General features: G+C 42.2%; 1 protein-coding gene across 1 annotated transcript in view; it reads left to right on the plus strand.

The window, feature by feature from the left end:
* ARL9 (ADP ribosylation factor like GTPase 9) overlaps positions 1-14,263 on the plus strand; it is a 58,580-nt gene that overhangs the window by 38,160 nt on the left and 6,157 nt on the right. The window contains exon 3 of the mRNA XM_030194555.1: positions 14,000-14,175. Within this exon, the coding sequence (XP_030050415.1) occupies positions 14,000-14,175 (176 nt within the window). The remainder of the gene's footprint in view (positions 1-13,999; positions 14,176-14,263) is intronic.

A 14,263-nucleotide genomic window follows, 5' to 3' on the forward strand; every position in this document is an offset into this window, starting at 1 on the left:
GTATAATACCAACAACTCAGGACCTTATAGGCATTTTCTTTAATTAGGACACACACTGATGCCTTTTTCACGTCTTTGCAAATATTCCTCCATTGCCCCTCATTAATTTCCATTTTAAGATCTTGCTCCCAAGCCCTCATATAGGGAAGCTTTACCATCCCAGAGCCCCTTATATGTTCATATAGCTTTGAGATTCCTTTCCCACCCTCTCCTATTCCTTCCCATAAATTTTCAAACTTCTCGCCCTCCAACCCTTTATCTTTAAACCACTTTTCTTTGCTCATGTAATTCTTTACTTGTAGGTATGCATATAGGTCAGTCTGTGGAAGATTGTATTCTTGTTGTAACTTTTCAAAGCTCTTAAGATTCCCCTCCTCTATGAGTTCTCGAAATCTTATCAGCCCTTTATCAAACCATATTGCAAATGTATTATTCTCCCGCCCGCCAGGGAATCCTGGTTCTTGAGTTATCCAGGCATAAGTGGAACGGGTCTGCGTACCCCTCATGTTCTTAAGTTTCCCCCATATTGTAAGTAAGTGGGAAATAAAGGGATTTAGGGTCAGGGATCTATACATGTTATCCGCAGATTACCCTCCTGGACAAAGATCTGCTCAAATCTTGTTACGGGAGATAGGTCCACACTGCTCCAAGCCCCAATTTGCCTGAGTTGCGCCGCCCAATAATACCAAGTAATATTTGGCATGCCTCTTCCTCCCTGTTCTATTGTCTTCCACATTATTTTCTTTGATAGTCGAGCTGGGCGTCCTCCCCATACAAATTCCCCCACCTCTGTTTGTATTTTCTGTAACTCCCTCTTAGGGACAGCAATTGGAAGAGTCTGAAAGAGGAAGAGTAACCTTGGTAGTATATTCAGTTTTACCGCCGCTATGCGGCCCCACCACGATAACCATCCTTTCTTCCAATGGATTAGATCTCTCCTGATTGCCGCTATTAGTGGTACATAATTTAACTGGTATAGTGTATTAAGATCGCTTGGGATATGTATACCTAGGTACCGAAAACTTCTGTCGGTCCAACGGAACCCGGATCTTTTCATTTGTTCCACCTCCTGCTCTGTTGCTATTATCCCCATGAGTTCCGATTTATCAAAATTTACTTTAAACCCGGACATACTTCCAAACATGTTTAACTCTCTAATAAGCACTGGCAGGGTATGCCCTGGGGAACCTATATAAAATAATAGATCATCTGCAAATAAGGCTAATTTGTGTTCTTGTCCTCCCATCCGAACTCCTTTCACGTCTTTAAGCCCCCGAATTTGTTGAGCTAAAGGCTCAATAGAAATAGCAAACAATAACGGGGATAGGGGGCACCCCTGTCTAGTTCCTCTTTGTATATTAAATATGTCTGACCATCCCCCGTTGACCTTAATTCTTGCTACTGGATGTTCATATAGCCCTTTCACCCATCCCACAAAAGGTCTTCCCAACCCCATTTCTAACATTACTTCCCATAGGTAATCCCATTCCACTCTATCGAATGCCTTTTCCGCGTCTATTGTGAGAAGTGTCATGGAGTCCCCCCTTTTCTGCGCTCCCCAAATCAGGTTAAGAGTTCGTCTAATGTTATTCGCCACTTGTCTTTGACGTATAAAGCCAGATTGATCTTCATGAATAAGAGAAGGCAATATCTCACTCAATCTATCTGCCATAAGCTTAGCCAGAATTTTTACGTCTACATTCAGCAAGGATATCGGGCGGTAAGAGCCGCATAATGTTGGATCTCTCCCAGGTTTTAGGAGCACCGATATCCCAGCTTCATGCATGCTTGGCGGTATGCCCTTTTCTACAAACCAAGCATTGCCCAATCTTACCAGTAGTGGCCCTAGCTCTTGATGAAAGAGCTTATAATATTTGGCTGTGAACCCATCCGTCCCAGGGGATTTCCCCCCTTTCAGCCCTTTTGATAACTTTTACTACTTCCTTTAAGGTCACAGTGGCTTCAATTTTCTCCCTCTGTTGGGCCGTTACCCTCCGCAGTCCCAGTCTCTGTAGGAATTATCTAATTTCCCCTTTAGAGGCTTTGGATTCCTTGCTATATAATGTCTTATAGAATTTTACAAATTGCTCTCTAATTTCCCCATCTTGGTGAAGCATTGAGTCCTTTGGCCCTTTTATTTTAGTAATCGTGTTTCGAACCCTTCTATCCCTTAGCCCTCTGGCTAGCATTGCACCCGCTTTATTGCTGAATTCAAAGAATTTCTGTTGTAGTAACTGCCTCTGGAACTCCATTGCTCTCAGCTGAATTTTTTGCAGCTCTCCCCTCCACTTTTTAAGCTCCAGTAGCTGCTGGGGTTTACCCTCCCTCTGGTGTAGTGCTTCTAGTCTCACCAAGTTATGCCGCACTTCCATCTCATGAGCTGCCCTCTTCTTTTTCATATATGCTCCTTTACGTATAAGCACCCCCCTCACCACCGCTTTAAGTGCATCCCAGAGTATCCCCTCTGACACTTCCCCTGTATCATTTATTTCTAAATACTCTTTAATGGTGGATCGTATTTCTTGGCAGTCTTCGACCTTGTCCAAGAGGGATTCATTTAATCTCCAAATTTGCCTTCCCCCCTGTTCCCCTAACCCATCTAGTTTCACCCATACCGGTGCATGATCAGAGGCATGAATGTTTTCAATTTCTGCTTCTCGCACTTCCCCCCACTCATTCCTGCTTCCCCAAATGGCATCTATTCTCGCATATGATCCCTGTACGTGTGCATAGTGTGTGAATTGTCGTCTGCCCGGATGTTTCAGTCGCCATATATCAATCAAATCTAGTTCTCTCATCAATCTGTGGAATTGTCGCCCGTTATAGCCACCCCCTCCCTTCTGCCGAATGGAGTGGTCCAGTGATCCCACTGAATGATTAAAGTCCCCCCCCATCAACACTCCCCCCCCCCCCCACAAAAGGGAGCAATTCTTCCCGAAGCGAATCAAAGTATTTTCCCTGCCCCACATTAGGAGCATATACATTAATAAGTGTAACACTTCGACCATTCAAATGCCCTTTAATTGCTAGACATCTCCCCTCTCTATCCTTGTAAACTGCTTTATTAAACTTCAAGTGGTCCTTCACATAAATCACCAGCCCTCCCGTCTTGTTTCCCCTGGAGTCTGCTAGGGCGTACCCCGTACCTAGCCCTTTATTCATGATTAGAGATTCATCACATTGTTTAATGTGCGTCTCTTGCAACATTACTATGTCCCAATTCAGTTTACGCAGTTCCCTGAATATAATGCTTCTCTTACCCGGGCTATTTAATCCATTAACATTCCATGATCCAATTCGTATTCCCCCGTACCCCCTTGTAACTGGCAAACTATATCTCGTGCCAGTCTTACCCTTTAGGAAGCTAGCCTTCCCCAGAGCCTGACCATTCCAATGTTTATCCATAGAATCTTAACCCCCTGCGTTTCCAACTTAATCATTAACATTTGTTCTCTTCCATTTTAACATCTGCATATAACATTCCCATCCCCAAGTCTCTCACCAACTCCTATCAAAAAAAATTGTTTAAATCCAGAAGCTGTATAGTTCTCATTCAGGTAACTGCTACTGACTGTTCTTCCGCTCTGTCCTCCCTTGGGGGCATGTGATTTTTCTTTCCCCCAACCTTCTGCCAGCTATTCTGCTCCATCCTCCTCGTGCTGTTAGTAGAATGCCTATTTGCCTCTTCATCTCTGGAAACATCTGTGCATCCCATCTCTCTCAGTAATTTCCACGCTCCTTGATGTGTGTGTTGACGCTTGGTATTATTTCCCACTGTGATCTGTAATCCAAATGGGAATAGCCAACGGTATCGCAGTCCTGCCTTTTGCAGGTATGCTGTAATTTCTTTAAAGTCTCTTCTTTTCTGCAATGTTTTCCTTGCTAGATCTTGGAAGATTTTAACTTTAACCGACCGCCAGTTTACTTCCCCCATTTCTCTTGCTCTCCTCCATATTCTCTCTTTAACTGCATATTTGTGGAAGCATGCCACTATGTCTCTGGGCAAACCCCCTCTTGGTGGCCCTAAGCTTCTGTGGGCTCTCTCCAGTTCTATGGGCTCTTGTTCTTGCTGCCCGTTAGAGTCTTGCTGTAGTAAAAGGTGCAAATTTCCTTTACTACCTTTTCTGGATCTTTATACTGATCTTCTTCTGGAATGCCCCTAAATCGCAAATTGCACCGTCTTGTGCGATTTTCCAGGTCTTCGAGCGCTATTTCCAAGTCTGCTCTTACTTGTTTTTCAGCTTTAAGAGCTCCCTGGAGTTCTTTCACTTCCGCCATTGCTGCCTCCGTTTTTTCTTCATTCTCCGCCACTCGATTCCCAATTTCTTTTATTTCTTCGTGCAACTCCGTTACAGCAGTTTGAATACTTCACTGAGTCGCCACCAATTCAGTTTTAAGGTCTTTGAACCAACGCACAAAGTCCCGTTTGCTCAGCTCCGTTTCACTTTCCATTTGCTCTTCGGGATCTGGATCGGATTCACTCTCTTCGGCGGCCATCTTTGCACCGCGTGTCCGGAGGTTCGATCCCTTACTCGTACTGGGCGTATCAGCCCCGAATTTAAACTTCGCCAACCTTTTCTTCGCTGCCATCGTTCCGATGGTCTCTTTGTCGTTTTGGTGAGTAAACTCCTTAATTGAGCACAGGGGAAGCTTCTATTTTGCTCCGAAGACAGCAGAGCTCTCAAATCAAGCTGCCATCTCTAGGGCTGACGTCACTTCCTCCAACAAAGTGGTTTTAGTCAGCAGTTGGTGAAACCCTGTAAGATTTGAAAAACTAAACAAGCGGTTTTGAACCGGAGTCTTTCTGCTATGGAAGCCAGTGTAGTTTGTTGAGTTGAGTTGAAACACTAGTATATCTATTCAATCTATACATTAGTCTAGCAGCCGTATTTTGTATGTTTCAGTTTTTTCTGATGTTCACACTTAATACCAAGAAATAGAACATTACAATAATCCGGTGAGGTAGGATTAACATTTGGACTAGTAGTGCAAAGGCTTTTTGGTCAAAGAATGATCTGACTAGATGTAGCTGTCTCATTTTGAATAGTGTTTTCTTCCATAGCTGGTTAATATGGGAAGAGAAGGTGAGTGAAGAATCAAGCAAAAACCCTAGTACTCTGGTTTCAGACTCGACTGTAAAGCTTTGACCATTGGATTTATCAGTAATATCTTTGTTCTTTCTCCATTGCTTTTCAAGGCGTCGACATTCCCTTTTTAGAATGGATAGTTCCTCTGTGAACCATGGTGAATTTCTGGATGTCTTGACCTTTTTAATGGTAAATGGAACAATTTTGTCTAGTATAGCGTTCACCTTGGTATCCCAATGGGATTTGATCGAACCATGTGTAGGAGATGAGGTAGTTTGGGAATCTATTAGCTCAGACCAGAAAGTGACCTCGTAAATTTTACCTCTGGTGAAGATGAGTTTGGAGGACTTGTGCTTAGTTAAGCTTGACATACAGATATCAGTGGTGAAATCCAATTGGAAGTGGTCAGACCCCATGGTACTGGCTTCCATTTGAATTAACTTTTCAAGCAATTAGGATAGGAAGTCATGAAGTCTAACATATGTCCTTTTTCATGAGTTGCACCCTTGGAGAATGTAGTTTAGTTCGCAGTCCTTCAGTTGTGGACATTGGTGTCCACATCATTTTCCAAGTGAAGGTATAAATCTCCCAGGAAAATAATCCTAGAAAATTGGAACATGGCAGATGAAGTAATCTCTATAAGTTGAGGTTCTGCCTTGGACCAAGCTCCTGGAGAATGATAAATGAGGAGTAGGGCGATTTGATTTGTCTCTCTTGAATCATCACAGAATTTGCAGAACTGGAAAATCCCAGAACCTAACTAAAGGCATGTGGAAAAAAGCTCAAATATAAGAAATAGCAAGTCCTCCACCGTTTTTACCGTCTCAGAGAGTGAAGAATATCATTAACCGGGTGGATAGATGTGAGGCAATATTGGACTATCAGCTTTGTGAGCCATGTTTCTGAGATAAACAGAAAGCCCAAATCTGAAGATTCTAGCAAATTATTTAGATACTAGAGACCAGCCGGTTTGGGTTCCCACAGATTTTTTTATTTCTTTAAATTGAGATAGCAATGAAGAAAATTGTTTTCAGTTTGGATGTTATTTTCAACTAATTTTGAGTATGGCAATGGGAACCATTATGGTCCCTTTAATTGCAAACCTTTTCATGTCACACTTTGAATGAAAATTGCTAGATTCTTTGATTTTTCAGCAGCAAGTAGTAATATGGTCACACCGCTATCAGATTTCACCCATCTACTTAAGAATCACCATTTGCTACTGGTTTAACCTTTAAGGCTCTGAGGTCTGGAATCCCAGACTACTTATCCAACCTCCCATACCATATTGCCCTAGTAGAATCCTCCGATCTTTAAATGACCACCGTTTAGTTTTGCCCAACCATAAAGCAGCTCAATTTGGGTCCACCAGACACACTTCCTTTTACTTTTTAGCTCCCTCCACCTAGAACAGCCTTACTTTGGACCTCCATAGTTGCTTGTTCAAGAGTTTCAAGACGGACCTAAAAACTTGGTTATTTAACCAAGCTTAGCAGGCCCTTTCCTGAGTCCCTGAGATGTTTAGCTGTAGTCCATTGGAACCTCTCCTTTTTTTTTACTCAACTTTTTCTCTCTTTTCTGTCCTGGCATGAGTGATTTTTGCTGTCCTATTATAAATCAGTGTTCCTTTCTTACTTTATGTTTAGCCTGTACACTGCTCTGCTCTGCTTGTCAGTTAAGTGGTATAATAAATTTCAGTAAAGTATAAACTATAACTATAAACTTTTGGAGGGGATCGAACTCTGTTGTTCAGTTTTGTAGAGTGGTTAAATTTGTGCCATCCTAATATTAAGTTTACTATGTCCTGTAGTTTTGACAGAAATCTCATTCCTTGATTTGAACATAGTGGGGGGGGGGGGGGGGGGGGGGGGGGGGGGGGGGGGGTGGAAACAATATTGACGACTGTATTTAGGAAAAGAACTACAATAGGAATACTTTCCTTCATTTTTTGAGTTGTCAACCACAGGCTTGGAAAAGGAGTTTGCCTATCTCTGTTTCTTTGGTTTCGAAGAATATGTTCAACTTGAGAAGAGTTTAAGAAAACAATCTGTAGATCTTATAAATAGGTTATTAGCCTGGGGCTATCCGACATCTGTAGTCCATCAAGCTTATAAGCGTGCTCTCTATAACAATAGAGACTTTTTTGTGTCAAGAAAAATCTTCAATTTCAAGTTCTGAAAATAATATCACATATGTGTTACAATTTAAGCTAATCAAGTAGCGAAAGTCTTGAGGAGACACTGGACTTTAACTGCACTGTCGATGTTTCCTGATACTCATTTATGGATTGCCTTTTGAAGAGAAAAGAATTTGAAAGGCAATAGTAAATGTAGATCAAAATTACCCCGGGGCATGCACCGGTTATAACTGCCTTATATGTGATAATACTTTAGCACTCGGCATTAATCAATCCAGTGGATAGGCGTGTATTTTTTAAAATATCAAACAACTTGCAGTACAGAATGTTATTTATTGCGTCATACGTCCTTGCTCTAAAGTTTATACGGGACAAATGTTGCGCTCCTTTAAAATATGTGTGGCGGAACATCGGCGTGCCGTACAGAGGTCCAAACACGAAGCGCCTTTGTCGAACAATGCATGGAATATCATCATCAGTATGAGGATCTGCGATGTTTCGTTTTGGATCATATCCCTTTAAGTTCCCAAGGGGGAGAAAGAACAACAATGGATATATCTTTTAAAATCGGTTCAACCCACTGGACTATCGTGAGATTGAATGGTTTTATTTTTATTGATTTTTGCTGAGAAATGTTATTGAATGGATGAACGCAAGTTTTCTGATGGGAAGTGGCTGATTTTGATGTCATCAAGAAATTTGGAAGGATTGAACATACTGAGACACAGTTGTGTTTGATATAGAGGGGACGTTAAAACTCTCAGAACTGGATTTGCAGTAATTTAGACTGTGTATTCAATATATACTATGTTGGATGTGTCAGAGGAATTATGTATTTATGAGATCGTTTGTTTCAGACAGTTCCTGTTATCCCTGGAGAAGCGGCATTTTACTGTGAAACACTGGCCTTTGCTGACAACAGGACCTAGTGGTTTGAGAAGTTTTGTTATTTGATTGTGTTCCCAAGTCGGTTTGTTGACATAAGATCACAAAATTTTATTGAACACTGTGTACTTTTAACACTTTTAAGTTGGTGCAATTCATTGGATTGTGTAAGAAAGGCTGAATCAGCATAAGTCAAAGGGAGGTTTTTTTTAAATGCCGGTGATGGAAGTGGCAAGCACAGTGTGTACTTAATTGAGATTCAGAAGCTGTTTCCTCCCTTATGATAAATGTTTGGTGGATTTAAAGCCATTGTTCCAGTCCTTGAATTTGATTACTATTTTGTCCCTTTATTGAATTCAGTTTGCAAATGGGGATTTCTTTGAATTTCTTTGAATGTTGTTGTGCTTAGCCCATCCTGGATCCTCAGGCAAGTCAATGCTTCCCTCAAGGTTCCAGAGTTATGCATGGAGACCTTGGGGCTGCTTATTACAATTCTATGGCCATGGGAGTTTTTAACCACTCTGTGCCATTTGGAAGGTTATTTACACATTCTGATCAGATCAGAAATTATACCAGTTCAGTTCCAGGCACTGCTGTTTGGGTTGGCTGCAGCACTACAAGATATTGGTGGTGGTGGTGGCAGCTTAGAATACTTCAGAATTGGAGGAAACGTACTTAGTTGGATCAAAGGCTTCCTAACCGCAAGAACATACCAAGTGATATCAAATTCGAATACATCAGCACCATGGAAACCAGAATGTGGAGTACCCCAAGGATCACCGCTTTCACCGACCCTTTTCAACGTAATGATGACACCTCTAGCCAAATCGCTATCCAACCAAGGTCTTAATCCCTACATCTACGCAGATGAAGTCACGATCTACATCCCGTTCAAATATGATCCAACAGAAATCACAAATGAAATCAAACACAGCCTCCAAATCATGAATTCATGGGCAGATGCATTTCAATGAAAACTCAACGCAGAAAAAACAATGTCTCATCGTCTCATCACAATATAACACAAACAAACCCACCACTATAAACACCCCAAACTATACCCTTCCTGTTTCAGATAGCCTGAAAATTCTCGGAGTTACAATTGACCGAAATCTCACACTAGAAAGCCATGCGAAAAATACAACAAAGAAAATGTTCCATTCAATGTGGAAACTCAAAAGAGTAAAACCTTCCTACCCAAGGGAAATATTCCGCCGCCTGGTACAATCAGTGCTGCTAAGTCACCTAGATTACTGCAATGCAATCTATGTCTGATGCAAAGAACAAATCATTAAACTCCAAACTGCCCAAAACATAGCAGCCAGACTCATATTTGGAAAAACGAAATACAAAAGCGCCAAACCCCTAAGAGAAAAACTACACTGGCTCCCACTTAAAGAACGTATTATGTTCAAAATCTGCACTCATAAATTGATTTACGGTAAGGCCCCGGTCTATATGTCAGACCTCATAGACTTACCACCCAGGAATACTAAAAGATCAGCACGCACATTCCTGAATCTCCACTACCCCAGCTGCAAAGGACTAAAATATAAATTAACATATGCATCCAGCTTCTCCTACATAAGCACGCAACTATGGAATGCACTACCAAACGTCATAAAAACAATGCACGACCTAACAAACTTCCAAAAATCACTAAAAACCAACCTGTTCAATAAGGCATACCACAATGATCCATCCTAAATACCAGACAGCGAAATTTATACCAGAACTGGATAAAACCTAACTCTCTATACTCGACTACCTCAGTTACTCTACCACGAATGAACTTTAACGCAATATCACTTTGTCTCTCATTCTGATTATAAGCTGTTTATACTTGACTGCTTAATCTACTCTGTCAATCATGAACTTTAATGCAATACCACTTTGTATCTCTGATTCCGGAAATGGCGATCGCCATTACGGAACAATGCAAGCCACATTGAGCCTGCAAATAGGTGGGAAAATGTGGGATACAAATGCAATAAATAAATAAATAAATACATAAATATGTGTGTATAACAGGTGACCCTCCTGACCATTTGGTCTTTGAGGGATGAGGACTGACAGTAGTATTCCTCTTGTAGGAGCTACCAGATGAAATTATCTGCAGTAATGGCTCAATATAGCCAATCTGGAGAGAGGGGTGGGTGTGGACACTCCCCTTCTGGAGCATTCCGACCACCAAAATGTCACCCTTTTAAGAATGCCATTCCTTTTAGGAAAGGAATGCACATCTTGCTGTTCAGAAAAACACACAAAAACCAGAATCTATGTATTTTGGTGGGAGAAACTGGGTGGCATTTACTGGGCTGCTAAATGGCAGATGATGTTTAATGTGAGCAAGTACAAGGTGATGCATGTGAGAAAAAAGAACCCGAATTATAGCTACGTCATGCAAGGTTCCATGTTAGGAGTTACGGACCAAGAAAGGGATCTGGGTGTCGTCGTCGATAATACACTGAAACCTTCTGCTCAGTGTGCTGCTGCGGCTCGGAAAGCGAATAGAATGTTGGGTATTATTAGGAAAGGTATGGAAAACAGGTGTGAGGATGTTATAATGCCGTTATATCGCTCCATGGTGCGACCACACCTTGAGTATTGTGTTCAATTCTGGTCGTCTCATCTCAAGAAAGATATAGTGGAATTGGAAAAGGTGCAGCGAAGGGCGAATAAAATGATAGCGGGGATGGGACGACTTCCCTATGAAGAAAGACTAAGGAGGCTAGGGCTTTTCAGCTTGGAGAAAAGACGGCTGAGGGGAGACATGATAGAGGTATGTAAAATAATGAGTGGAGTGGAACAGGTGGATGTGAAGCGTCTGATCACGCTTTCCAAAAATACTAGGACTAGGGGGCATGCGATGAAACTACAGTGTAGTAAATTTAAAACAAATTGGAGAAACGTTTTCTTCACCCAACGCGTAATTAAACTCTGGAATTCGTTGCCGGAGAACGTGGTGAAGGCGGTTAGCTTGGCAGAGTTTAAAAAGGGGTTAGACGATTTCCTAAAGGACAAGTCCATAAACCACTACTAAATGGACTTGGGAAAAATCTACAATTCCGGGAATAACATGTATAGAATGTTTGTACGTTTGGGAAGCTTGCCAGGTGCCCTTGGCCTGGATTGGCCACTGTCGTGGACAGGATGCTGGGCTCGATGGACCCTTGGTCTTTTCCTAGTGTGGCATTACTTATGTACTTATGTTCGGCCTATAATTGGTAATTAGAATTCTTGATGGGAATAATCTATTATGTCTCTGGGCATATGTCTGGGACAAGTTGAGAGAAAGCCAGAGCAATTATCTTCAGTCACTGAACTAGCTTTTAGTCAGATGCATATCCTTGAACAACTTCAACCATATCTTATTTCACAGGCTTTTTGCCCAGCTGTACAGGCCATAGTCCTTAGCATTTTGGACTATTGCAATGCATTATATACAGGCCTTGCAGGTAAATGGTTACACCTCTTGCAAGTGGTCAAAAACTCTCACCCATATTGCTACAGGCACTAGAAGGAGAGAAAGAGCAAACCCTTCCTTGGTGCAGTTACACTGACTGCCAGTTGAGGAGTTGATAAAGTTCAAGTGATTAGTTCAGACCTCTAAAGCCTTGATTACTCAATAACTACAATATTCTCCCAATGCTTAGTGTTATTTCCCAGTAGATTTCTGCAGTCAGCTTGAGGTCAATTGTTTGTTCCCCTCCTCAAATTTATATGTCTGGCAAAGGGGAGGGATAGGACCTTCTAAGTGACAGCAGTTAAGATTTGAAATTGCTTTGGAAGGTACTTTATTGGCATATCGAAAGCAACTTAAAACTTTGTTTATTTTCTCGAGTAAGTTTTGAGGGGAACGTTTAATACTGTAAGCTTTAATATTTGGCTGGGTCTTTTGTAATTTTGTAGGGTAAATTTTCTAGGCCTTGCATATGTTACGAATTTGTTAGTGGATAAGGTTTTTTAATATTTTATTGTAAATGACTTTGACTTTTTTTAGCCATTTAGCCATCAGAGTGGTCAAACGCATATAACTTTAAAAAGTGTCAACCTTTTTCCCTGAGAAGGACCCCCGAACAATAATATAACAACCCTCTTGATCTTTGATCAGTTTGGTGATATGAACGTCGAGCTACTTGTGAAAAAGAATAGCTACCCCTGCATTCTTAGAACCCAGGCAGATGATCAGATGCCCCGCGCTGTTCCAAACAGTGCTCTAAAATTAGCACTGGAACAGCACAGGGCATTAACTTCCCTATGATCAGAGTTAGTAACATGCAAATTTAAGCTTTGATCATTGGGGTACGTTTACAGGAGGATTGTGCCTGCGCCCAAGACACAATCCTTCTGCAGAAGTTTGTCGACTGTCCAAAAAAAAAGCTTGGACTTGTCAGACAGGGCTGGAGGCCTCCCTTTCCACCCTGACACATTGATTTATTGATTAGAATATGTCAGTTTTTGCCAGATCTGGTGTAAGACATGGCTAGGGCCCATGAACCCCCCCCCCACCCACACGCATACATTTTATTGGCCTGAAATCCCCCGTGTGGCAGTGAAAAATCTCCAGCTTTTGGATGGGCCACCCATGGCATCTCTGCTCCCACTCTTGTCAGCAGCAGGAGACGCGTTAATATAATGTCATCTCCTGCTACTACAAGACCAGTCTCACTATAAAGAGCTGCAAAGACTCACAGCTTTTATCTCGAGACTGGTCCCATGGCAGCAAGAGATGATATTTTGTTAAGGTACCTCCTGCTGCCAACAGAGGGGAAGCTGGCTTGTTGGTGCCATGAAGGACTGGAGGAAGGCTGTGAAACTGAGGTGTGTTAGGGGAAGAGCCAGGAAGTGGAGTGGGTGGGGCTGGGGCAGAGTGGGCAGGGCTGGAGGTGTGTCTGAAAATCTCCCTTTCAAAAATTGGGCCCTCTTGGTTCAAAGCCAGTGTAACTGTTGTATAGGAGTCTCACTAGGTTACACCTCCATGAAGAGATTCCAGAACACCAAATACTCAGGCTGCATATGAGCGACTGATAACTGTAATACTTATCTGAAATTCTGTCCCACCACCAGACTGTCCAGCCCACTCTTCTCAGATTGTTGGGGAAGGCGAATCCCCCACCCACACCTAGACTCGCTGTGTTCCAAGCAGTCCGCAAAGGTCTTGGCCTCCACCAGTTTTGGGAAAAAGTGTACCACATATGCCGGGTACAGCAAAGCAAGTACACCTTAAAGGAGAACAGCTTGGAACATGTGTTTCAGAATTCTTTCCACAGCGCTGCAACCTTAATTGAATAGTTTGAAAACAAAGAATCTGCTTGCCCTTGTATTGAAGACATTTGCCTGCACAGAGGACCTGCACAATTTCCACTTAATGGATGAAGTTGAAGACCCGCAGGATCATCACTTGTGGTTTCTGCATATTCTCTCGTTAGGGCCCAACATGAGCTTATTCAATCCACAGGTTGACTGTGGTACATTCCAGACATAGTTCCCTTGCCAGCCATGTTTCTAAGGAGCCAAATAGCTCCTGCTTCATGAGGATCACCAGGAGGTCTACCGATAGTAACTTGTTCTGCCTTGAGCGGCCTGAGAACCATGTTCGATTCTCACTGCGGCTCCTTGTGATTGTGGGCAAGTCACTTAACCCTCCATTACCTCAGGTACAAATTAAGTACCTGTAGACATGTAAACTGCTTTGAATGTAGTTGCAAAATACCACAGAAAGGCGGTATATCAAGTCCCATTTCCCTTTCCTAGTCCTCCACTCTGTCTTCCAGTTTGTTAATGTTATTGCAGAACCATAAAATTCTTTTGTCCGCAGAAATGACAGATAGATAATCTTGCAAGTGAAGGAAGTTGAGGTAACATGCTCCATTCTGTTGCCTTCCAGTTGGCGGTGGGGAATCTCTGCGTGCTTATTGGAATATGTACCTCTCCAGAGCGCTTATGCTGGTGTATGTTGTGGATGCCGCAGACCATGCCCGATTGCCGGTTGCCAAAAGCCATCTCCATCAGATGATCCAACATGATGCCTTACTTCCTGTGGTGGTTTTAGCTAACAAACAGGTAATAGAAAAACTTAAGTGTACCGTACTCCATAGACTCCAAGCCTGCTGCCTTCTCTAAAATGTTTTCTATATTCATAATAAGCAGT

Source organism: Microcaecilia unicolor, chromosome 2 (genome assembly GCF_901765095.1).
Source record: "Microcaecilia unicolor chromosome 2, aMicUni1.1, whole genome shotgun sequence".
In the NCBI taxonomy this organism is placed as follows: domain Eukaryota; kingdom Metazoa; phylum Chordata; class Amphibia; order Gymnophiona; family Siphonopidae; genus Microcaecilia; species Microcaecilia unicolor.